Source organism: Lichenostomus cassidix, chromosome 3, assembly GCF_008360975.1.
Source record: "Lichenostomus cassidix isolate B80296 chromosome 3, HeHo_3.0, whole genome shotgun sequence".
Classification (NCBI taxonomy): domain Eukaryota; kingdom Metazoa; phylum Chordata; class Aves; order Passeriformes; family Meliphagidae; genus Lichenostomus; species Lichenostomus cassidix.
The window spans coordinates 66,489,833-66,513,667 of NC_139483.1; the positions used below are offsets into that span (position 1 = coordinate 66,489,833).

General features: G+C 41.1%; 1 protein-coding gene across 4 annotated transcripts in view; it reads left to right on the forward strand.

Annotated features, from left to right (window-relative positions):
• FYN (FYN proto-oncogene, Src family tyrosine kinase) overlaps positions 1–23,835 on the forward strand; it is a 139,833-nt gene that overhangs the window by 91,431 nt on the left and 24,567 nt on the right. Inside the window, exons 4-10 of one of the 4 annotated variants that reach the window (XM_085056152.1) lie at positions 6,786–7,043; positions 7,593–7,689; positions 11,733–11,831; positions 12,941–13,044; positions 17,297–17,446; positions 19,800–19,964; positions 20,436–20,591. In XM_085056152.1, coding sequence (XP_084912278.1) covers positions 6,797–7,043; positions 7,593–7,689; positions 11,733–11,831; positions 12,941–13,044; positions 17,297–17,446; positions 19,800–19,964; positions 20,436–20,591 — 1,018 coding nt within the window. In that variant the 5' untranslated portion in view covers positions 6,786–6,796. The remainder of the gene's footprint in view (positions 1–6,785; positions 7,044–7,592; positions 7,690–11,732; positions 11,832–12,940; positions 13,045–17,296; positions 17,447–19,799; positions 19,965–20,435; positions 20,592–23,835) is intronic. The other 3 variants (XM_085056149.1, XM_085056150.1, XM_085056151.1) reach the window with 3 other exon arrangements.

Genomic DNA, 23,835 nt, shown 5'->3' on the forward strand with positions numbered 1-23,835 from the left:
CAGCTAGGAATGTCTTGCAATAGTCAGAGTGGGTAAGTGAGAGTTTTCTGAAAATTGGGGAGTTTAATGTGTCTCAGACTTGTGTTTCAAAATACATAATCCGTCAGTTTCTCTCTAGTTTTCACTACATGGAAAGTAAGACATTTCAACTTTGGGGTAAATTTCTGTGTTGATTACTCCCGCTATACAGCCTGCAGGAGGCATTCCACAGTCATTTTTAAAGCCTCTTTCAAACATTTTTGGAGTTCTTATTCTTGGAAAGCCTTTTCTGTCCTCCTTGAATCTTCATGGTAACTCAGAATGTGGCATTTTGAATATTAAATCCTACAGTAGCTCATAAAATTTGGTTTATTTGATGTCACAGACTGGTGGTTCTATGGTGCTTTCAGCAAAACATAAAGCACCGAGAAGATGGCCCTTAGAGATTTCATTTTTCACAGCCATGCTGGATGCAACCCTTAGTTTGATTCATGCCTCTTCACCACAGAGACTGAATAAAAGCCAAGGATTTTGTGCTTCTGATTTCCTTTTAACATAACTATTTCTTAACTCAGCTTCCCTGCTGATGCTTTCCAGACAAGATTTGTAAGATTTGGTCAGAAAAAGGCAGTTGACAGTTACCAGTCTTCCAGCCTATCCCTTTCATGTCTTTTACTGAGACAAGTTGTCTTAAAAATATGCCATCAAATTTCATTCCAGAGTAATCCAGGAGGAAGGAGAATGTATCCTGCTGAGTCTAAACCTGCTCCCCATCTCTTCAGCGGGTTGGAGGCCTCTCCTGTGCCAATCCCCTTTCCTATGCAAGAGGCAGTAGGATAGAGGCCACAGCATGGATCAAAGGGTGCAGAGTAGACAGGTTTTTCCCTGCATCTCCCAGTACCTCTCTCTCAAATGTTCTTAGGACCTATTTTCTCTTACGACTCTAAGATAAGCAGGTTCTGAAGATATACCATAATTCAGAGTTTCGGCTGTGAGTGCAAAATCTTATGGGAAAACTTCTGATGCTCTGAAGGAGTGAATTTATACCACTCTTCCCCCCATCCATATGCTTGCTACTGCAGAAGCAAAGGTTAATCAGTACTTTTTGCTTTTCAGATATCACATGTTGGAGCTTTAACTTTTAAAATGGAAGTATGGGGAAAAAAGGAATTTTCCTGCTACTCTTGGACTTTTCCTAGTCTCTGATTAGGTAGCAGAGGACTGCTTTTATTTTTTTAATGGAGTGGATGTTTGGCTTTGTTGGGTGGAAGTTTTGGCTTCCATTTTGTTCCGAGAACCAAAAGAAAAACCAAAGGAGGGTGATTTACAGTAATAATAATGTTAATACATTGCCTTAGCCTTCATCTGTATACTACCTGAAAGTAATTAAGGTGCTATGACTATATAAATAATTAATAATGATGTAATGAATTTTATGTCCTTGTCAACTAATGTTTCCACAATGTGGGTGGAAACTACTCTTCTGGTTAGACACATGTTGGATTGCTTGCAATGTAAATGTTGGAGTCCAAGAAATCTAATAAGGGCAAGAAATGAGACAAATAACATAATGTTTATTTTCATTTGTCTCTAAGGAAGTCTCAAAACCCATGAAAACGGGTGGGGGAGTTATTGTTTTCATGAAAATACGTTTTACATTGCCCATAAAAACACAACTTCAAAATAAACAAATTCAACTTTCTTGCATTAGAAAAGTTCATAATAATTAGGCCAGTTACATACCTTTCAACATTACCAGTGTCAGACTATGATAATGCTGTGTGGCCCATAACTCACACATCTGAGAAATTTCCTAGTGGAAATGGAATAAAAACTTGTTCCCTTACTGTAAGATGCACAGCATATTGGATGAACAACATTGTGTGCTCATCCCTAGAGAGTTTAGTGTAAAACAACTCCAGATTTTATTTAATGATCTCAGAGCTGGCTGAATAATTCCAGCCTTCCACAGCTCCAAATGCCGACATGTAGGGAGAGGAAACTTTTGGATATTAAAAGCCTGCTCTGTGATACTGAAGGAGATTAGGTTTTGGATTCTATTCATTGACAGAAAGGCCAACGCTGAATGGAGGTGATATTTATTGTCTATGAAACCCCTGAGTAAGCTGAAATCACTTTAGGCATGTACATGCATACATGTATTCTCTCACATTTAGCCAACTACCCATGATGCTGCTTCTTTGAGCCAAGAACAGACAACTTTCAGGGACTTGGCTTGAAAAGATGTGTGCATGTAACACCCTCTGTCACATTTTACAAGAGGCTGCAATCAAGCAGTCTTTATACTTGGATTGTCTAGACACTGTGGCAGTGGGAGAGGACAAGTGAAAGAAAAAGCCCATTTTGTCAGTCGTTCACTTTGCATCAAATTCTCCTTCCCTGTGTGCTGCCGTTGCCAGCAAAAAGAAAGCAAGCAAAAACCAAACAAAAATCACGAAATTCATAATTCACTGGTTTTCTATACATATAATTCCTAGTAATAAAAACCTTAACCATTTTTTTAAATTACCAGTGCATATGTATCCCCTTGTTTATGCACTTTTTTCAGAATTAATACTTTGAGCAATTCTTATTTTTGCAGCTGATTTGTCATTTTAACTTTTTCCTCATCAATGTGTAAATGAAATATGTAGGGTTGTCTTGTCAGCAGTTGTAAATTTGTACGTGAAGTATTCCCAGATTTCAGTGGGGATTTTTTTCCTTGCTCAGCTGAATGTTTGTGAATGAGCAACAAGAAAACCACTTTCCCTCCCACTGGTCTCCCAGATTTCATGTTTCCAATCTCTTTTTTTTCTTTCATTTTCTTCTCTACTTTTTTCATGAAAGCACGTGGGAAAAAATGAGAAGAAACAGAGCTGGGAGGGGAAAGGGAGGAGGCGATAGAGTTTCACAGACATGTAAATCTGCAAGCCAACAAAAAGGCTGTGAAATTCTTCTTTAAACAGTAAATCCTGCATATCACTTAGTTGCTTTGAGGTGAATAAACCCATGTTGCAGCTTTAAAGCAGGCTGATTCAATGGCTTACTCTTCCCTGTTCAGGTGGTCAGCGCCTCTCTGCCCTTCTTGCTGGGCTGGGATTTCTCTCATGGCATCTCCCATGCAGTGTTTGCTTGCTGCCCATGTTTTGCTCTCTGCACACCACAGCCACATTTTCACAGAGGCATAGCAACGTCCAAGTCCCAGACTCATTTCTCTCCCAAAGCTCTCTTCTGCCCATGCTGAGAGCAGTGAGATGAGCCATCACCCCACAGGGCACTTTCCTTCCATGTGGTCCTGCTTCACTCCCTGGCAATGCCCATAGGACTTCCTGGTTCTGAGAGGAGCCAGGAAAACCTCACTTCTGAGTGACATCTCCAAACAAAGGGTCTCCAGAGCCAGGCCATCCTGCTGTTGCAATGGTAAAAGCAGTAGACGTGTCTCCGCAAGCAGTTTTTCACAGCTGATGTGAAGCTGGCCAGGGCACTTCTGCACCTCTCATGGTCCCTGTGGGCTCACCTGGTGTCAGTGCTGGTCCTGGAGATGCACAGCTCTGCACCTCCAGCTCCAACCCAGCTTCCAGGGTGAGCAGAGGCTGGAGGGCAGCATAGCTGCTGCAGCAGTAACAGCAGCAGTGTGTTTTGCAGCCCTCGGGCTGCAAACCCCTTTCCCTCAATTGGTTGTTGCTTTAGTTTCTTGAGGGATCCCAGCTCATGCCACCCATTGCAGCAAGTGTAGAGTCAGGAGTCCATTTTTCTGCTCTCATGAAAAGGCTTAAACATTTTGGTGAGGGAATCCTGCTGAGTGGATGTGGAGTCTTGAAGGGAATAAAGAAATGCAAAAAGAGCAGCTTTAAATTAGGCTGAAGAGCAAGAGAGGGTAGACCCATGCTAACAGCAGGCAATACAGCGTCAGGAAATACAGTAAAATTACAGCATCACAGAATCATTTAGGTTGGAAAAGACATTTGAGGTCATTGCATCCAGCCTTTGACTGATCACTACCTTGTCAACTAGACCATGGCACTGAGGGCCATGTTTAGTCACTTTTTGAACACCTGATATCCAGCCTGAACCTCCCCTGGCAGCTTGAGGCAATGTCCTCTTGTCTTGTCACTGGTTGCCTGGGAAATAGACCCACTCGCAGCACCTCAGTATCTTTCTTGTAGTGAAAGGCCCAGAACTGGACACAGGACTCAAGGTGTGGCCTCACCAGTGCCAAGTGCAGAGGGCCTGCTGGCCACACTATTGCTGACACAGGCCAGCATGCCATCGTCCTTCTTGGCCACCTGGGCACAGCTGGCTCATGTTCAGCTGCTGTTGAGCAGCACCCCCAGGTCCTTTTCCACTGAGCAGCTTTCCAGCCACTCTGTCCCCAGCGTGCAGCACTGCCTGGGGTTGCTGTGACCCAAGGGCAGGACCTGGCCCTTGGTCTTGTTGAGCCTCATACAACTGGCCTCAGCCCAGACTGAATAGATCCTCTGCGAGCCTTCCTACCCTCCTTCAGATCAACACTCCCACCCAAACTGGTGTCATCCACAAATTTACTGAGGGTGCACTTGATCCCCACATCCAGATCATCAGTAAAAATCTTGAGCAGGACTGGAGACTGGATCCAACACAGACTCCTGGGGAACACCAGTGGTGACCAGATGCCAACTGGACACAGCACCGTTCACCTCCACCTCTAGGCCCAGTCATCCAACCAGTTCTTAAACCAGCAAAGGGTCCACCTGTCCAGCTTCTCCAGGAGAGTGCTGTGGGAGACAGTATCAAGTATTTTTTCTAGTTGTGCCCTGTGATAGCTCCCTCCTACTTTCCTGCTGTTTTATCAAAAGTTTTCCTGAAGTCCAAGTCGACAGTATTTGTAGCCTTTTCCTCATCCACTAGGCTGATCACCTGGTCATAAAAGGAGAACAGGTTGGTCAGGCAGGACCTCCCTCTCCTAAACACCTTCTGTCTGGGTCTGATCCCTTGGTTGTCCTGTGTGTGCCTTGTGATTGCACTCAAGGTGATCTGTTCCATAATCTTCCTGGGCACCAAGGTCAGACTGGCAGGCCTGTAGTTTCCGGGATCCTCCTTCTGGTCATTCTTGTGGGTGAATGCCACATTGGGCAACCAATATGGTGCTTGTTTTTCTGGACAGGCTTGTGGAACAACTGGAAGTATCTGCAAATTGTAGAAAATATCCTTCAACAGAAGTGTTTTTCTTGTCAATTAGGCAAGTTAGATGCAGGAAGCAGGTATCCAGACTGTGGACTGTCACAGGAAAACAGGGAGCTGCTGCATAATTTTTCAAGTATTAGCTCTGGTGAAACATTCTTTTTCTGAATCCCGTGAGTTTGTCAAAACTAATTTCCTGTGTTGATGTTGGGATAAGGCATAGAAAATAGCCAGCCTGGCAGCTACAGAAAATTTAGGAAATTTTAAAAAGCACAGACTTTTTATTTACCCAAAGTGACAGATACTGTCTGAAATGTGAAATGTGGGGGAAAAAAAATATACTTCACTATATTTTTTTTCTGTTCTCTGCATTTTCTCCCTGTCTGTTTATATATTCTGAAAAACAGTATATCTAGTAAGTAATTTTTTAAACATTTTTCTTCTGCTGCTTCTCTTCCAGCCTCACTGTTTAGAGTATGTTTTTTGCATGCCAGGTTGCATCTAAGAGTCACTGTACTGGTTCAGGTCAAGGATGCATCCACACAAGTATCTGATTCCCTAGGTTCATCACACCCAGCTCCAGAAACTCAGGTTTTGTGTCTGGGTTCAACTTGAGTCAATAGGAAGGAGTTCAGTACCACTACTACATGGATTACAGAAAGCTAGAGCTAGCAGATGAAAGGCAACACAAGGTAACAGGACTAACTTTGCAGAGCTGCTTCTGAGATGTGGCAAATCACCCTCTGTCTCTCTCCACACAGAGAGAGGCAGGCACCTAAAATACAGAGAGATTAACCCAGGCCCTGGGTAGGGCCCCATGAGGGTGCTGAGCAAGAGGTTAGAAGAATTAAAAAACCTGGAGCAACCTTTTTGAAGCTGTAATTTTTGAAACCCTCTCGGTTTTATTCTGTACCGAATCTGTACTTTGTGTTGCTCTGCGTTTGACATGTTAATTCTTCTGGGACTTTCCCTAGTTTCTTAACATGTGTACCTTTGGCAGTCACACCTTCTGCTACCAGTGGTTTTAGCCTTCAATTTGGTGCTGCGTAAAATGGAGCTTCCTATTTTTTTTAGTTGTGCCCTCTGATAGCTCCCCCTACTTTCCTGCTGTAATGGCTCTTGGCTTTTCTGCTTCCATGCAGAGCTCCAGCAATGGAAGAAGGGTTTTATTGTCCTTAGGTGAAGTCCATTCTTGTGTAGTTGGCAAGGTCAAATATGAACCACAAGCTAAGTGCCTCGTTCTGTGTTCTCAGGGCAGTCTTGAACACCTCCAGCCTCACTTTTTGGCTGAGTCCTTTGTCTACCAGTTGTGTCCTCCTAGCAAAGGGTGAGCAAAATGGGTTTCATCCTCTTTGTCCCTCTGTGCAAAATATTGTCTGGCAGGGCTGAACACAGATCTGCCACTACTCTATGAACAGGCAGGACCCCCTTTCCCAGGCCTCGGTGGAAAACTCCCAAGGGGAAGATTTTGTGTGAGCATTTTTCTACCATGTTGCTGTTTATATTCAAACCACTGCAGATTTTTTTTTTTTCAAAGTGCTTAACTTTTGAGTACTGGATTTAATTTGAGCCTCATTATATGTGGGTTTGAAGGAGATCTGGTGAGCATCAACATGTGAACACCTGTCCTTTCCTTCTTCTCCTAGGATTTTAGATAATGGGCTGTGTGCAATGTAAGGATAAAGAAGCAACAAAACTGACTGACGAGAGGGATGGCAGTTTAACTCAAAGCTCAGGCTACCGCTATGGGACAGATCCCACTCCGCAGCACTATCCTAGCTTTGGTGTGACTTCAATCCCAAACTACAACAACTTCCATGCCACAGGAGGCCAAGGACTGACTGTGTTTGGTGGAGTCAATTCATCCTCTCATACAGGGACACTGCGTACAAGAGGAGGAACAGGTGAGCTTGAAAGTCTTATTTTAGTGCTCATAGTGTCAATCATGCATCTACAGCAGAGGCATGACTGTCTCAGCATGTTGCTTTTAGTTGCTATCTCATTATTTCATTAAATAGTGCAAAGAATTGAAGTAGGGAGGAGCTGGGTCTTCACCCCTGCCTTTGCTAACTTGCAGGTTCGCTTGGGGGTGAGAAATTATGTATACATGCCAAATTTGGCTAACTGCCTCATCCCTCTAACAGCGAACGGAAAGTGTGGGCTGAGCCCCCTCAAGTAGTTAAAGGAAGTACCTGGCATGGCTACATCTAAACTCTCTCTTCAACACCTTTGCTGCTTGGGATACTGTTGCTGTACGGAGTGAAGGAGGTAGAGTGCCCATTGGCTGTGTAAGACCAGAGAGATGAGAATCTGTCAAAAAGTAGGAGGGTTCAGTTTGTTTTGCTCCTCAACAACTGGAGTTACTTACGCATGGCTTAGCCACATCATCTCTTGAGGTTCCTTTCCCTCCTGTGTTTTGTGATAGAGTATAAACCACCTGTCTTTCTCTTTAGGTGTAACTCTTTTCGTGGCGCTTTATGACTATGAAGCAAGAACAGAAGATGACTTGAGTTTTCACAAAGGAGAAAAATTTCAGATACTTAACAGCTCGTAAGTTTTAGGCTTGGGAATTTGCTTTTTAATAGTTTCAAACTTTAAATGTTTACAGTAATGTTTGCTGATGTTATTAGTAAAATCTGGCGTTGGATATTCAAGTATGGAGGGGGTTTACTCTATGCTTACTTGTCCTTGCATTTAGTGTACTTTTTCAAAGTGCTTTATTGTTGGGGGAAGAATCTTGAACCACATGCAGCTTTACTTAAAAAAAAAAGTGTTAGATTGTGTGATTCACTGCTTACATTTTACAGTAACCCCACATTCAGAACTGAGGCTACCAGCTCTGTATTTTACCAGTAGCCACAGAGGTTCTGCAAGGCATGTGCTAACACATTTTCCAATCTGCTGCAAGTACCCCTAAACAGAAATGAGCGAAAAACTAATTTACAAAATAGTCATTATCCAGACTCACGTGCCAAGTTTAAAAGCATTTTTGTCCTTTTAAAGGTAGATAATACAGTCAGAATATGCTGGGAAGTTCTCTTATCATTGTACTGTTGCATCTGACATGAAAACCACATTTCCATCCTGGAAATCATCAGCCTAAAATTAATTTTATCAACTGCCCATAGAAAAAAAAATCCCGTAGTGATTTAAAAATAACTTCTAAAACTCACTGTGCTACTGACCTATATCTGAACATCTTGTAATTCTTGGCTAAGAACATAAAGTGGCAGGCTCTGTGTTATGTTCACTACTGCTGTCATGTAGAGGTAAAAATGGGTTAACAACCAAGTATGTGACTGTCTAAAGGATTTGTGATATTGGTCATCTCTTTTTTTCTTACAATATGTGACAGTGAGGCAAATTCACCCCTGGTGCAACTTCTGTTAATTTTAACATAGCAACTGCAGGGTTGGAATTGGTTCAATGTGCATTGGAGTTAAAAAAGAAATCAGGTAATTCTGTGGAATATTTCATGAAGCTAAAGGGCTTTGATGTAGATGAAAGCACAGAAACTTCAGTTACAACTTGTGGAGTGAGCAGCAGTTTAAAACCTTGCTGCTTCTAAATTAGCAATTGGAAGCAAACCATTTTTAACCTATGATCCATTTTTGTTCACATTACCTGGTGCTTTCCTAACCTTGCACAAACTCGGCCATAACATGAAATAAGAAGTTCCACACATTTTGAAATACCTTGCACCTGCCAGTTGGTGAAATCAGGGGGTGCTCACCAGGACTGGCAGAGCAATCATCCTTGGAGTTGGTGGGACAGAGAGATTTCCCTCCATGTGGCTGGCTGCAGTACATGCATTTTGATGCAGGTAATTACTGCCTGGAAGAAGGTTTTCTAAGGAAGGAAAAAAGACCAAGCATCCATTGATTTTCCTGTAGGATTATAGAAGCTCAGTTCCTGTTGTAGTCAGCTCTACTTGCTTATAAACATGGACCTAACCACACCCCTGGAGTGAGAGCCATGCTGGGAATCTCCAGAAAGCTGCTTTTTTTTAAGAATGCTTCCTCTCTTAATTTACATCAGGAATTATATGAAATAAGCCCATTTTTTTAAGCACCTGCCAATGCTGGTTGCAAATAGAAAGCATATATGTACAAAAAAATAGTTTGTCTGGAATTTTTGGAGGGATTTGGATTTTTTTGGCTCTCAGCAAACAAAATTTGATTTGTGCTTTGGAGTAAATGTTCAGCACAATACCTGGAGGGACATACAGGGGGTATCCTTGTGATTTGAACTCAGAAATTTTACTAAAGACAGTCTGGGGGAAAGTACCTGCAGAGTGGTTCAGAGCAGAGCCTTACTTTGGGGCTCTGAAATACTGGGCCATCCCCAGCATCCCCATTACCACTCCCACACACTCTGTCTGGCCCCATTGACTAGCTGCCTCCTACCTCAGCTGCAGGTCTAAAATTAAGAGCTGTGAAAAAAGCCTGCATTCCTCCCTCTTTCTGGCAGTGCTTTGAGAGATTTAAGCTTCTCTGTCAAAGCAGAGGGGGTTTTTCCTGATGTTGTGATCATCTACAGGACTGCTTTTTCCCTCCCGAGATATGACAAAATACCTCCATCTAGTGGACTCTCTGCACAGTAAGGAGAAGAAATGGAATGGTACAATTTGGTACAATACAGTATGGCATAATGCCTCAGAAATATTCTACAGCAGCATATGGGGGAAGGGTTAGCACTTCAGCTGGTAATATTAGAGACACAAACAAAAAGAGCCATTTGCTTGACATACTAATGCACACAGGTTGTATTAAAATAGTGTCAACTGCAGGCCTCTGCAAAAGCTATTTGCTCTTCATGTTTCTTGAACTGTAAAATTAGAAGTGTCTCCTTTTTGACTAATCACAGCTGGTTTGTAGTTGTTTTCCATAGAGTTTGCGCTCCTTTAAACTGTTAAATAAAGTGAAGTAGAAAATTTAAAGTAAGAATTCATCTTGACAAAACCTTTCCTTCCAGTAATAGCTTAGACAGTGTATTTTCTGTAATTTCTTGCTTCCAGAAGAGGCTGAATTCTCCAACCACATTTGATAATAGTGTTTTATTTAGTGAACAAGTTTCTGGTTTATGGAGAGGGGAATTGAGAAAGAGTTTCTAAGCAGTCCAGAAATAGAAAAGAGAATGCTTATTAGTAGTGGTAGGAGTTAAATAGCAGTGAATCTGGTGCTCAGAATTGCTAAATTGCTAAATCCCAAATCATTGCATCCTGCAAAAAGCTGAGAAACAAACTCCTCTTCAAGCTGCACATCCTACAGTGACATGAATTGTCTGAAAGGCAGTACCATGTCCCACTGTGTGTACCAGTGTAAGACAAAGATTCATGCTAAGCCTACAGAATTCTGCCTTAAAATGGTCCTGCATGAACCTCTTCACATTTAAATGTTGAAGAAACAGGTCTTAGTAAGCATTTGAAAGTGCAGCCTAGTCCTTTGCTACTTCAGATACCTCCTCCAGGTGGCCAGCAGAGGGAATCTACACAATGAAGTGTGATCCTTAAAGGCCATCTAAAATGCCATGTTGATAGATGGCTTTTTGATATCTTTGGGTTTCAGATTAATTATACTCATAGAAGTTTAAAATTAGCAGTGAATGTGACACTGTGTTGTGGTTTAACCTCAGAGAGCAACTCAGCCCCACACAGCCACTCACTCCCTTCTGCCATGGTGGGATCAGGAAGAGAATCAGAAGGGTAAAGGTGAGAAAACTCATGGGTTGAGATAAAGGCAGTTTAATAGGTAAAGCAAAAGTCATGCACAGAGGCCAAGCAAAACACAAAACTCATTCATGGCTTCCCATAGGCAGGCAGGTGTTCAGCCATCCCCAGGATAGCAGGGTTCTGTCATGCCTAACCGTGACTTGGGAAGGCAAACGCTATTACTCCAAACATCCCCCCCCCTTTTCCTTCTTCTTCCCCAGCTTTACGTGCTGAGCATGATGCCATATGCTATGGAATACCCCTGTGGTCAGTTGGAGTCAGCTCTCCCGGCTGTGTCCCCTCACAGATCCATGCACATCCCCACCCCCTCTCTGGTGAGAGGAGAGGTTGGAAAGGCCTTGACACTGTGTGATTGCTGCTCAGCAATAATGAAAACATCCCTGCGTTATCAACAGTCTCCAGCACAAATCCAAAACATAGTCCCATACCAGCTACTTTGAAGAAAATTAACTCTATCCCAGCCAAAACCAGCACACAGCATTCATTTTGGCAATTTTCCTATAAGCTCTCTCAAGAGTCTGTATTAGAATAATTGCTATGGTTACAGTTTTCAATATTCTAGTCCAAATCCAGCCCGCACCAAACCTGATTGCAATGGGCTGTTATGCCTCTTCATGCCATTATGCTACATCTGGAAGGCTACAGTACTAATCACTGCTGCAGTGATTATAGGTGTAAAGAAATATGTATATTATTTGGGTTCAGATACAAGCAGCTCTCTCGGAAGCACACCAGTGATAAAGAGATGAGTTGCTGTGGCTTCTTAAAGCCACACAGTTTTGGGTGCTGTTAACAAGGTCAGATCATTGTCTTTACAGCTGTGTCTTGCTCTCACTTCTCCTCCTCACCTCTGTTTCCACAGGGAAGGAGACTGGTGGGAGGCCCGTTCCTTGACAACAGGCGAAACTGGTTACATTCCCAGTAATTATGTGGCTCCAGTCGATTCCATCCAAGCAGAGGAGTATGTTTTCTTTTTTTGTTCTAAAGACCCATTACTGCTGTATTAGAAGGAGGTGTGAGGAGTTGGTTTTGATTGATTGCAGTGATTTTTCAAATGACTTACATTATATTTATTTCAGTTCTTAACTGCACTGATAAATAATTAGGTAATTAGCAACAAAAGAAGCACAAGCTCAGTGCTTTTTCAATGTCAAAACAAAGGAAGAAAACCTAAAGGAACTCAGGTCTGCTTCCTTTTTTCAAATGTCAGCTAGTTTCAAGCTTTAACCAAAAGGTGCCCTTGGTTTTTCTGAACCAACCTGTAAAAATATTTTGAGTCAATTAATGTGCAAACAGTCCATTAAAAAGGGCACATTGTATCAACAAATACAAATTCTAGGATAGGTAGCATGCCTACAATGCATACACAAGGCAGCCTGATGAGGACATATGTATGCAAAGAAAGGAAGTGATGTGTATATTCATGTTATTTCCAATATAAAAATACAGTGGAGGAGTTTATAGAGCTGAGCAGGTACTACTGGAGTGTGTACTTCAGGTTGTATTTACTTGATTGTGAAGCAACACAAAAGCGTTGCTGCAGGAAGGAAAACTGGCTGTAACTCTGAAAGCCTCCTGCAGAACCACAGTAAAGTGGTTGAATCTTGTCTTTCTACTGAGGTTTTATAGCTGTGCTGCAACAAAAATGTTGAATGCTAGTAAATCACTATGTAAGTCAAATACGTAGTTTATACCAACATACGTAAAAATACTGCTTTTCGGCAGTGACAGTTTTCTGCTCTTTTCCTGGGCTATTCCCTCCACCCACCATGGCTTGGTCTCTGTTTGTCCTGGCCTTTGCTGTAGGACACCAAGCATTTTCAGCAAATTACAGGCTTAATGCATAGAGCTACTGCACAACACAGGGAACATCTACTACATGGTTTGTCACACTGGCTTTCCAGCACGATAAAAGAGACTTAGTATGACAAAAATTGTCTGAGTAACCATAGGTGCCACAAAAAATCTTCTCCATGGATTTGTTGCCACAAAAAATACTCTCTGGGCTTTGTGACACTACTTAGTAATGCTGTGTAGCGTTTGTCTTACTGTTTCTGATGTTTCCCTAAGGTGGTACTTTGGCAAGCTTGGCCGAAAAGATGCCGAGAGGCAGCTGCTGTCATTTGGAAACCCCAGAGGTACCTTCCTGATCCGGGAAAGTGAAACTACCAAAGGTGGGTTGGGCAAAGGTGTTCTGACTATGAATGGGAAGATAATACGAGAAAAATTGGATGAGATTCAGCCAGGCAAAGTGTGTGAAATACTGTTTTCAGTGGTATGAAGGTAGAGATAAGTATCATTTTGCATATATTTGTGCTAGGGAATTGGATGTCTGGATATCCTAGGTCTTAGGGTGAGTGTTCAAAGTAGAGAGCAACCCAACTAGAAGTCATGCTCAGCCCATGGTTATCTGCAGTGTAAGCTGCATGATGTGATCCTGAAATGCTGGATCCTTGGGGGGAACAGTAAAAGGGAGAAAAAAAATTATGCAGCAGTTTTAAATTCACATATTAACAGGGAAAATACTTGAATATACTTCTAATTAATGTATTCATAAAGTATTCAACTGTATCCATTCTGTTGAAGTCAAGTGGAAGGATGTATTCTCCTCCTTTCCTCTAAAAATATTGGAGGAGTTCCAGTTTTCTTGGCGGGTGTAATTTTTGCTTTTACATTTTGCTCACAAGGCCTGTCAACATCTTCTTCAAAAGCTTTACATGTATGAAAAGATCCTTCTAACTCCTACAACTATTGAGGAGAAAACCTGCAACTAAGTAAAAACAAACCTGGCCATTTCTCAATTAACCAACAATCCAAAACAAAAGCTGTGGGAGGCATAAGTCACTAGAATTAATTCCATGTAAGTTCTGTAGTCTAATGATGGTTCACATAATTAAAGCACTGACTTGTCAGTGCTTTGATCAGAGCACACTATCAGCTAGGCTTAGCATGCAGAATGGCTGGAGTCATGGCTAGGCTTTTAAAGAAGAGAAGCAGTACTTCCACTCCTCTCTGACCTATCTTCAGATGCTGCATTCAATCATCTAAAATTGTGTGTTTTGCATTTTTGCCTCCTGCAGTCACTGGATTCTTCCTTTGCTGCCTATAACTCCGAAGATTGTTTTTGATGCAAAATCTGAATAGACTTGCTGTTGCTTCAGACAGACAATTTCTTGTCACCCTGCAGCTTCATCATGCTTCACGTAGCAGTGAGGCACTCTCACCAGGAGCAAGACAGGCTCTAACTTGCTTTTTTGCTGCAAATAGCCTCCACCTGTTTTTTTTCACCAACAGTTGCTGCGATGTGTGTGAAGAGCAGGACTTCATCCCACTCTGTGCCAAGTTTAAAAACTCACTCATACATGCAGCCATGGGTCCTAAAAACAAACACAACACTGTTTCTCTAAACCACATTATCAGTTTAGTCTGGTTTCCCCTGTTTTTGTACTGTGACAGGGGATATGTTTTTCAGCTCTGTTTACTTAGATAAGTTAGGGGTTTTTTTTAATCTCTTGTGAGACACAAAAGCATTGAAGAAATGTAGTAATCCATCATGGATGGACTTAGAGCAACAAGCTTAATTTCTCTGTGTTCGAACTTAAGGCTTTCTACATCTTCAGGCAGAGTTTGCATCAAAGCTATTGGAAAAAAACAAATATGCATGGTTTTTGTAAAAAATGCCTATTTCCCTTCTCATCCTTGTGGTGTTTCAGTATGTTGTTAGAAGAAAACAGTGAGCTTGTTGTTCATGAGAGAGAAAAAAATCGGCTGGGTGGGCTTAAATGGTGTGTTTTGCCATAAGTCTTCTCAAAATGCCTTACCCCAAGTAGTCATCTTGGGCTTGAGGCAGGAATTGTTTTGTGACCCAGAATTGTCCCTTCTGCTTTAAAAAATAACGATAATAAAATTAATCAGGATCATGTTAAAAGTATCATCATGGATGATTTCAACAAGAATTTAACCTCCCTTGATCACAGCTGCCTTCTCATCTTACTTTCAAAATAAATCATATGGAGCTGGCTTTTCATTTTTCCAGTGCCTGACTACCCAGGTACTTCATCAGCTCTTGTCTGTATAATCTTTCACCTTGTTTCAATCTCCACCCTTCAAGGCTGTCTGGTTTTGGTTGTTTGGCTTTTCTAAAAGATTCTTTAGTATAATATATTGTAATGTTGTATTTCTATCCCAAATTTTTATTAATGTCTCTTAAATTAAAATTTATCATCAGATAATAACGAATAGTATAGATAACCAACAGCCTAAATAAATGAATAATGAAATCCATCTCAGTTTTTGTTTATGTCCAGATTTGAACTAAAGCTCCAGTCCTGCAACTTGATCTGAGGTCAGTGGGGGTCCACAGAGGGCCACCCACACAGCTCTGATTGCAGACCTGGAGCCACAGATTGTTTACTTTTTCCTAAAGAATCTAAAATAGTGACCAGATAGGCAGGGAGCGTTGACTAAAGAAAATACAGCTGCTGCCAGTGGATCAAAACTCAAAAATGTGGAGGCGAAGACTGCCTGGAAAATGCTGAACAGAGGCTGACAATGTACAGCCCAGAGTGATGGTACAAAGCATGCACAAGATGTGCTTGCAAATCACCAAAAAGCTTTGAACTCCTAGCCGAGAGAGATGTACTGACTCAGGGGGAAAACCTCCTCAGAAAACTCCTAAACAAAGGGTATTTTTCTACACTTAGAAATCATAGAATCACAGCAAGGCTTGAGTTGGAAGGGACCTTAAAGATTGTCTAGTTCCAACCCCACAAAAATAAATAAAAATTAAATTAAAAAAAAAGAAAAGAAAAAGAAAAAATAAATACAATCCCTGACATTCCTTTAAGGGTGCCTCCCATTCAAATAAACCAGAATCATCTGTTTATGTGCTGGCTCTTTTCCTCCTATATAGGGGACAAATAACAGGGAATTTGAGAAGTCCTTGGAGTCAGGGTGGAGACATTTTGCTCACTGCAGCTCCCTCAGGGATGAGCCACACACCAGTGCAACCTGTTGCTGGTTAATATGGTAAGGGAGGCTTCTTCCTGAGGATACATCCAAGGAAGACATCTTACACTAGGGGCCACCTTTCATGTCACGCAAAATTGTTTGCTAGTGGTTTTCCCTTTCTGCCCTTAGCTGACATGGTTACCATTGAAGGCAGCAGAGGCTCCAGAACGAGGACCTTCCTGAGATCTCTGCAGCTGCCAGTTACCTCTTCTCCTTTTAATGCCTGAATTCCCTTGAGTAAACACAATATTTGTCTGAGCCATGAGTGAAGACTTGTTTTTTTCTCTGCCTTTGAAGTGGGCCGTGTTTTTGTTCAGAGGCTGTGTTATGCTGTGAAAAGTGGCTTTGCTTTTGACACTGTGGAGAACCAACACGAGTGTCACTGGCTGTAAAATAGGACTGTGCTTGAGTAAGACACCTGAACATGCAGGTCCCCATGTAGGTGGCCAAGCTGTTTTTACAGTCAGAGGGAAGCTGAGGCTCTGTTCAGCTGCCCGTGGCTGCAGACACTGAGTGCCCTCACCAGCTTTACACCACAGTGCCAGAACACTCATGGAAACTGGGCTGGCATTCAGCTGCCCTCAAAGCACCACAGGCTTAGGTATGGGCATGTAAATCAAGCTCCCAGCCCACCTGCAGGCTACCACCACTGCACCTAAAACTAAATCCAGCCCGTCAACTGAGGGTCCTTTACCTGGCCATGAGCATCCAGAGCCATTTGAAATGCCTGCAGGGCATCCACATGGATGGAAAAATGTGACAGCCTATGAGAAAACCGCCAAGCAGCATGTCCTGAGGCATCTCACATGGCACTTAATCCTTGTGCTTGGGCATCTGAATCCCACTAGTAAGCTCTAAAGCCCCACATGGATTTGGGAAGTTAAACATGAAGTTCTTGCAGATCTGGTGCTCAGTCTTGGGGTAGTATTACCTTCCAGTGACTGTGGCGTACAAAGTAAGCTTATTTAGTTGTTTAATGTTTATAAAGAAGTTTGGGATCCATCTAGGTAACAGCACTACCCCCATATAAAGTCATTATCTCCAGAGCTTCCTATGAAAATATTGATATTTACCACCCACTGGCATTTACATAAAGTATAGTATTTGCAGTGTAACCTGACACTTAGAATAGGAAAAGTCAATTTAACAGCCTGTAGCAGGAAATGTTAAAATGTGAGTTTGCATTTACACAGAAGTCCTGGTTTCTTTCTAGAACATTGTGAAAGGGACATGGTGTGAACATCTCAGGATTTCTCTGACACTTATCTCATTGTGTTAGACTAATTTGTTCTTTTTCAGATACAGTGAGCTTTTTGGAAGCAATTTCTCTTTCACTTTGTAACAACCAACCAGGAAACCAAAATCTTTGTGACTAAAAGCTAATTACAGTTTTTATTTCTCCTTTGTTTGGAACAGGTGCCTATTCCCTGTCTATTCGAGACTGGGATGATATGAAAGGAGATCATGTCAAACATTATAAGATTCGTAAACTTGACAATGGTGGATATTATATCACAACTCGGGCACAATTTGAAACTCTTCAGCAGCTGGTTCAGCATTACTCAGGTAATTTTTTAGATAATACATGGCACTCTGAAGTATTTTAAAACAAAAGTGTTTGCTGCTGAGCTGATGTATGTCTAAAATGCCCTAAAGAGTCATTTGATCTATGGCTCTTGCTTGTTGTAATGCATCTTCTGTTATCCCTTTCCCATTATGGTTATAAATGTCTTTGAGTGCCGTTCACAGGATACAGCAGCAGTTTTAAAACCTAACACTTTACTGAGCTAAAGATTTTGCTAGCTCTCCCTCTTCTAAGCAAACAGAATTACCAAATTTGACTTGCACATCTCCAAGCATGAATTCCTTGTGAATAAGTGAGTGCTAGTTGGTGCCATTTTGCAGTGCACTATTGCTAATAAAGCAAATAGGAATTGCATTGTGGAATTCAGTCACATAAAGCAATGACCAAAAGGTTTGTCTGTGTTACCTGATACAATACATGCATTTTCCCACTGGATTTTTGTTCAGTGTGCAAAGTATTAACATTTAAATTGTGTTAAATAAAGAAGGCAATGTGGGTGTTTCTTTATGCATGCTATTTGTGTCCACCCACCAAACTTTTTTTTTCATTCCTGTGTTTAAAATATGGAATGCACTATTCCACCCAGAAGTGCATCCTGCTGTCACTGTCAATTGGTGTACAACAAATACAACTTTAAAGTCCTACAAACCTCTGCATAGCACAACTGGTTCTTACACAGAAGACTGCCATGCTTCTCGGCATGGTCATTTTTTAAGCAGAAATTCTTATTTTGAATAATTTCGGGTTTTGGGATTTTTTTCCCTTAATCTTGCTTTTCATAACATTAGCAGATTACCCCAAATGCTTGCTGCTCAAAAACTTTTAATAATTTTTACTGGGAAAATCAACTTCTCTGTGGGGCATTTTTTCTGTATTCTTTGTATTCTGTCTGCTGTATTCTTATGCTATTCATACTAGACATCTGGCTGTCTTCTCCACCCAGTTCCTGATGGGTGTATGCTGCCAGGGAGAATTTCTAGTTGTTTCTGGTGACTCCACTTCTAGCTAAATAAGGTATAAAAACTCACATATAAGAAAGATAATTTTCAACCTCACTGTACCAGTTGGTATATGTCAAATTTTAGTTTTCCTGTGGTCAGCTTATTTGGGTGGTGTATTTTCCATGCACAGATGCAGAAACAAGTAGATCTGGAAACAGCCATTTCTGTGCAACACAGAGGCATTATCAGTAGGATCCAGGCAGGGTAGCTCTGGAGTCATGGCACAGACCAGCACTCCAGAGATTTCACCTGCAGTCTCCAGCACCCAGGTGAACACAGGAGCCTTCATTCCAAGCCAGCCCCAGCTGACTCAAACCATAAAAGCTCCCTCAAACTGCCTGCTCTGCACTCTGAATTGTGGGAGAGCCACGATGCACAGTTGTGATGATGAGGTGGAGCTTGGTGTTGCAAGAGCTTCAATGCTTGCCCACCTTATGATGCTGAAACAAACTGTTGACCTGCATAGAAAGAAATTCTGCACCTGCATAGAAAGAAATTCTGCACAGAAGAATACAGATTATGTTTGAATCTGAAGTGAAGTTGCAGTTTCCCACCTTGTTCTGCTCTGCTGCACCTGCTTTAAGATGCAAGTCACTGTGCAGGCTTTATATTGTAGTCTGCTTTGTGCAGCTTAGTATACGCCTGTATATATATATCTCATTGTTTTTACTCCTGCCAAAATACCTTGTGTGACTTCTGTCACAGTTCAGTCTTCTTTGAAGCTTTGCAAGAGGTAATATAATGAACCTGCCCCAAACAGTGTAGGACTGGCTGCATGTGCTAATGAAGGTTTGCTTTAGAAAGAATGTCAGAAAAAGTCTTTTACATGACACCTACAAAGGCACCTTTTCACAGAGCAGAATGTATAAAATGCCTTATCCCAGGTTACAAAAAGTCTACCAAATTTTCGTGGTTGTTATCTTTCAGAAAAAAAAGTAATTAATCTTCTCTGTGTTTCTTTTATTCATTACAGAAATAATTCAGCTTCTAATTTACAAATTACTTTTCAAAAAGTTATACTGTGCCATAGTAAACCAGTTACTCAAGAGATTATCTTAATGCAGCTTTGTGGGAGGAGGGAAGTCCTGAGTCTGCAAAATAAACCATTGGTGGTCACCTTCCATTTCAGGCTGTGCAAAGACTAAAATATTTCCTGTTCTGTCTCAAATGAATATGTTTCAATGTTCAATTCCTAATCTTTCAGGATGCTTTGTGGTATGCAACTAACAGCTGTTGTGAGTAGCATTGTTTTTATGCTTACTGTATTTGTTTCATGTCACACTTTTTTTTCTTTCCTTTCCTTTGCTGTTGGCTTCACTTCTGGCTCCATCAGAGAGAGCTGCAGGTCTTTGCTGCCGCTTAGTAGTCCCCTGTCATAAAGGAATGCCAAGGCTTACTGATCTGTCTGTCAAAACCAAAGATGTCTGGGAAATTCCACGAGAATCCCTACAGTTGATCAAGAGACTGGGAAATGGGCAGTTTGGGGAAGTATGGATGGGTATGGAGCAAAATAATTATTCTAAAATAGCTCTCTGTGTGGGGATTACAAGATGGAAGGTGAAAACATACGACACTCTGACCCACAAGAAAAAAAATAGTAAAGCTCAAACTGTTAGGAAAAATGTCTTTGGAATCATGTCTTTGACTTTGAAATTCTTTAATCTTCAACTTTCACTATAATTGATGGCAAAAGAAAACTGAAATTCCATGTTTCCTTGGAAGGTCTTGATTTTGACAAATTACCACTGTCTTAATAATAAATCAAGGCTCACACAGTAATCTCCTGGCTATACCAAGAAGCCTTTTTCTGCTAGCTAACAAAAAATGTCCTTACCTTCAGCATCCAAAAAGCAGTGTTTGCAAATGAACTTTAATGCAGCACTGAGAGACCCTCACCTTCCATCTTTCTCAATGCATGCATAATTTTGGATTATAAGTGTGTTTTTTTTATTAATTTCCTCTCCTATAGAGAAAGCTGATGGTTTGTGTTTTAACTTAACTGTGATTGCTACGAATAATACCCCACAAACTGTTGGATTGGCTAAAGATGCATGGGAAGTTGCACGTGATTCATTATTTCTGGAACAGAAGCTTGGTCAGGGGTGTTTCGCTGAAGTGTGGCGTGGTAAGGCAGAGAATATATTTTGCTTTGGATGGATCTTTTAAGGCCCTCTTGGCAGAAATAAACATTTCAAGTATAGATCTTAAAGCTAAAAGATCAGAATAGTATGAAATGTTAGTTTATATTGCCTGGCACAGTCAAATCTAAATACAATAATCCATGGGGAAACTTCCTTTCACTTGCACACAGTAGTATGAGAGGTTAGGGCATTAAACTTCATTAATTGCATTGGGTTTATTTGGGTGACTACACAATTGCTAGGTATTAAAATAGGAATGATGCTAAACCTGTAAGGCAGAATGGCTAACCAGAAATTAATCTGGTAAGTAGACACTTTTCTTTCCTTGTGTGTTGTAGCACAGATGGAATCAGACTCTGAAAATGTTCCCATCCACTCTCCTCATTTAAAAATAATGGCAAATATCAGCAAGCTTATATTGCAAATATCAGCAAGCTAGCTTTCCCATGCATCCACTTCTTCAAGTCCGTTTTGAAATTTGTATCTGCAGCAGAACCCAGTAACTTGATATAGGGACCAGGGGCAAGTGAGGCATAACTTGCCAGGAGCCCTAGCTGAACTCCCACTTGGAAGTCCAGAAATACTGAACTTTTCCAAATCTACTGACATTGTTTTCTGCACACTTGCCAGCTTAATTTATCCGTCATGGGCTTCATTCTTTTAATGAGTATAAAACAATAGCAATTTGCAATTTACATAAATCTTAGTATGGCCATAGCATTGAAACACAATATAGTGGCCATTTCATGAGATGTGGCTCAATTTCTGTGCCAGATTGCATTCTGTATAGACTCTAAAATTACCAATTAAATAACCAATCACTATATGTTGTTTCTTCACAAAAATTTGGTGGGGCAGTTTGACCACTTTTTGTTGCAGTGACACAAAAATATGTACAGCCAAAACAACCAGTGCATTCTCCTGGGTTCTTGCAGCTCTTTCCCGTTGCAAGACTACAGCAAGGAGCACAGCATCAAGTCTGTGGGATTTACAGAATTTATAGTCTAGAAACATAGAAATTTATAGAATCTCACAAAATTAGTTGACCTGTAGTAAAGAAAGCTGCTTACATTTTCTACTGGCATATCCAGATAACTGCAGTTTCTCCTTCTTGTTCTCCATCTTGAATGCTTGGACAAGTTTCCAGTTGATGATAGTGGTCAGCTCTGTGTGCCATAGATTTTAAACTGATGCAACAAGTTAAAGGAACTTTTTTTTTTTTTTTTAAATCAGCTATGAGAAATAAAGTACCAAGTACCAGTACCAAGTATCTGTCAGAAATGCAAAAATTGTTATTGCAATTATGAAATCATGTTTCTTAATGTATAGTAAAAATATGTTAACACTCCTGAAGCATTACCAAATTGGAGTAGACTAACACAGTAAAAATTAATAAAAAACACATTAAGTAGTGACTAACTACATATGGGAGGAATTCAGAGGGAAAATTCTATGTTAATTTTCTATTAGAGAAATATACCAAAACACAACAAGAAAATACAAGAATTTAGACTGGAATCTGGGCTGAGAGGATAAGTTAACATTTTTGTTGGATTTTCTTTTTTTAAACTTGAGAAATTCATAAAAGTATTTAAAAACAGACTTCCTGAAAACACTTCATGGTAACAGAACAAGTCCTGGGGTTTTTATTAAAACAGGTAGTACCCAGTTAATGCTGTTAACACACAAGATGAAATCTTATTTTATTAATGCAAATCTGGTGCCCATGAAACTTTGGTTTCATTCCTGGTTTGTATAATTTGTGGTACCTCTGCAAAGGGGCCGTGACTGGCAGCACACTGCAGTTTGGAGCCTCAGGGACTCCAGACAAAACATGCTTTCTGTCACCCATCAGAAAAGATTTTGGCCACCGTGCTTGAAATTAGAGGCAAAACCACATCCTTCCCAGCTTACACAGGAGTAGCAATAGAACAAAGTTCTGCTTCAGCTCTGATTTGAAGGACTGAGTGAAATTAAGACTTCAAGAGTCCTCCTGAAGCGTGCTGGGGCAGTGGGGGAGGTAACCCAAGGCATTACTCCACTGACAGTACAGTGATACCTGGCACTGAACTGGCAGAAGGAAATCAGGGCATAATGAAAACCAAACTTGCAGTGCACACTTTTGACTAATATGTGCCTCAACTCCCCCAAGATATTTGGGGTTGCCCTTTAAAAGTGAGGAGCAGCAGCTCCTCCACTGCTCTTCTGCTGTCCTCAGCTAGGCAAGGTGGACCTGGGACCTGAGCAATTGCACAAAAAAGGACCCATTTTATATCTCATTTTATGCTCTGGCATGTTGCAAAAGCTCATGATAAAGTTATTTTGGTTTAACCAGTTCCCATGCAGCAGCTGAGCCCTGTTGTTGTTCCTGTACTTTTAAAAGACTGGGTTATTTTACACATTACCTTTTCTCAGGGCACAGCCTTTGTGTGCTTTATAGGCTTTCTGCTATCCTCATGCTTAAGTGCAGAGGGGTAGTTTTTACCCAATGTGATTAATTCGTGAAGTCATTTAGTGTTGTTCTGCATTATCACTCAGCAGCTCCCTATCTACAGATCACATTCAAAGCCTTGTCAGCCCTGACTCTGGAGCAGAGTTCTCCAAGTTGAGGCAAAGGACAACCAGAAGATACTAGAAAAGTGGTATTTCTGCCAAGTTTAATTTTCCTTCCTTATTCTTCCCACACAAAAAACAAACACACAAAAAAACAAACAAAAATTTTAAAAAAACCCACCCCACTGTTAACATAAATAGGTCTTCTGGGTTTTCCTTCTTTCCAGTCCTCCTTCTCCCCCTTGCAAATACCTGAGTAAAGCCCCATCTCTTGGGGGATGCCCTGAGTCAGCCTTCCCCAGCTCTCTCCAGGTTCTTGTGCAGGCTTTTGGGTGTTCCAGAAGGCTTGGTAGGTGATGATGGAAAGATTATATAAATTGACCATTTCAGTGCTGACCACAAGTAAAGAGCAAACTGAAGTGGATAGGAATGACCTCATTGTCAATCAGCAGCTCCTGGTGATAAGGAGGGGAAGGAAAAAGATGCATTTCAGTTTGGAAACACACTTGTGTTTCTAAAATGAAATCAATTCAGGATTTGTTTCTTGGAATTTTTTTTTTTAATATTTTCTTTCATCTAACTCAGTACAAAACCAAAATGTTCAAATGTCTTGCAAATGAGAAGTTCTGGGTTTAACCAGTTTTGTTGTCCCAATCTGTGACTGCAGCTGTGTTG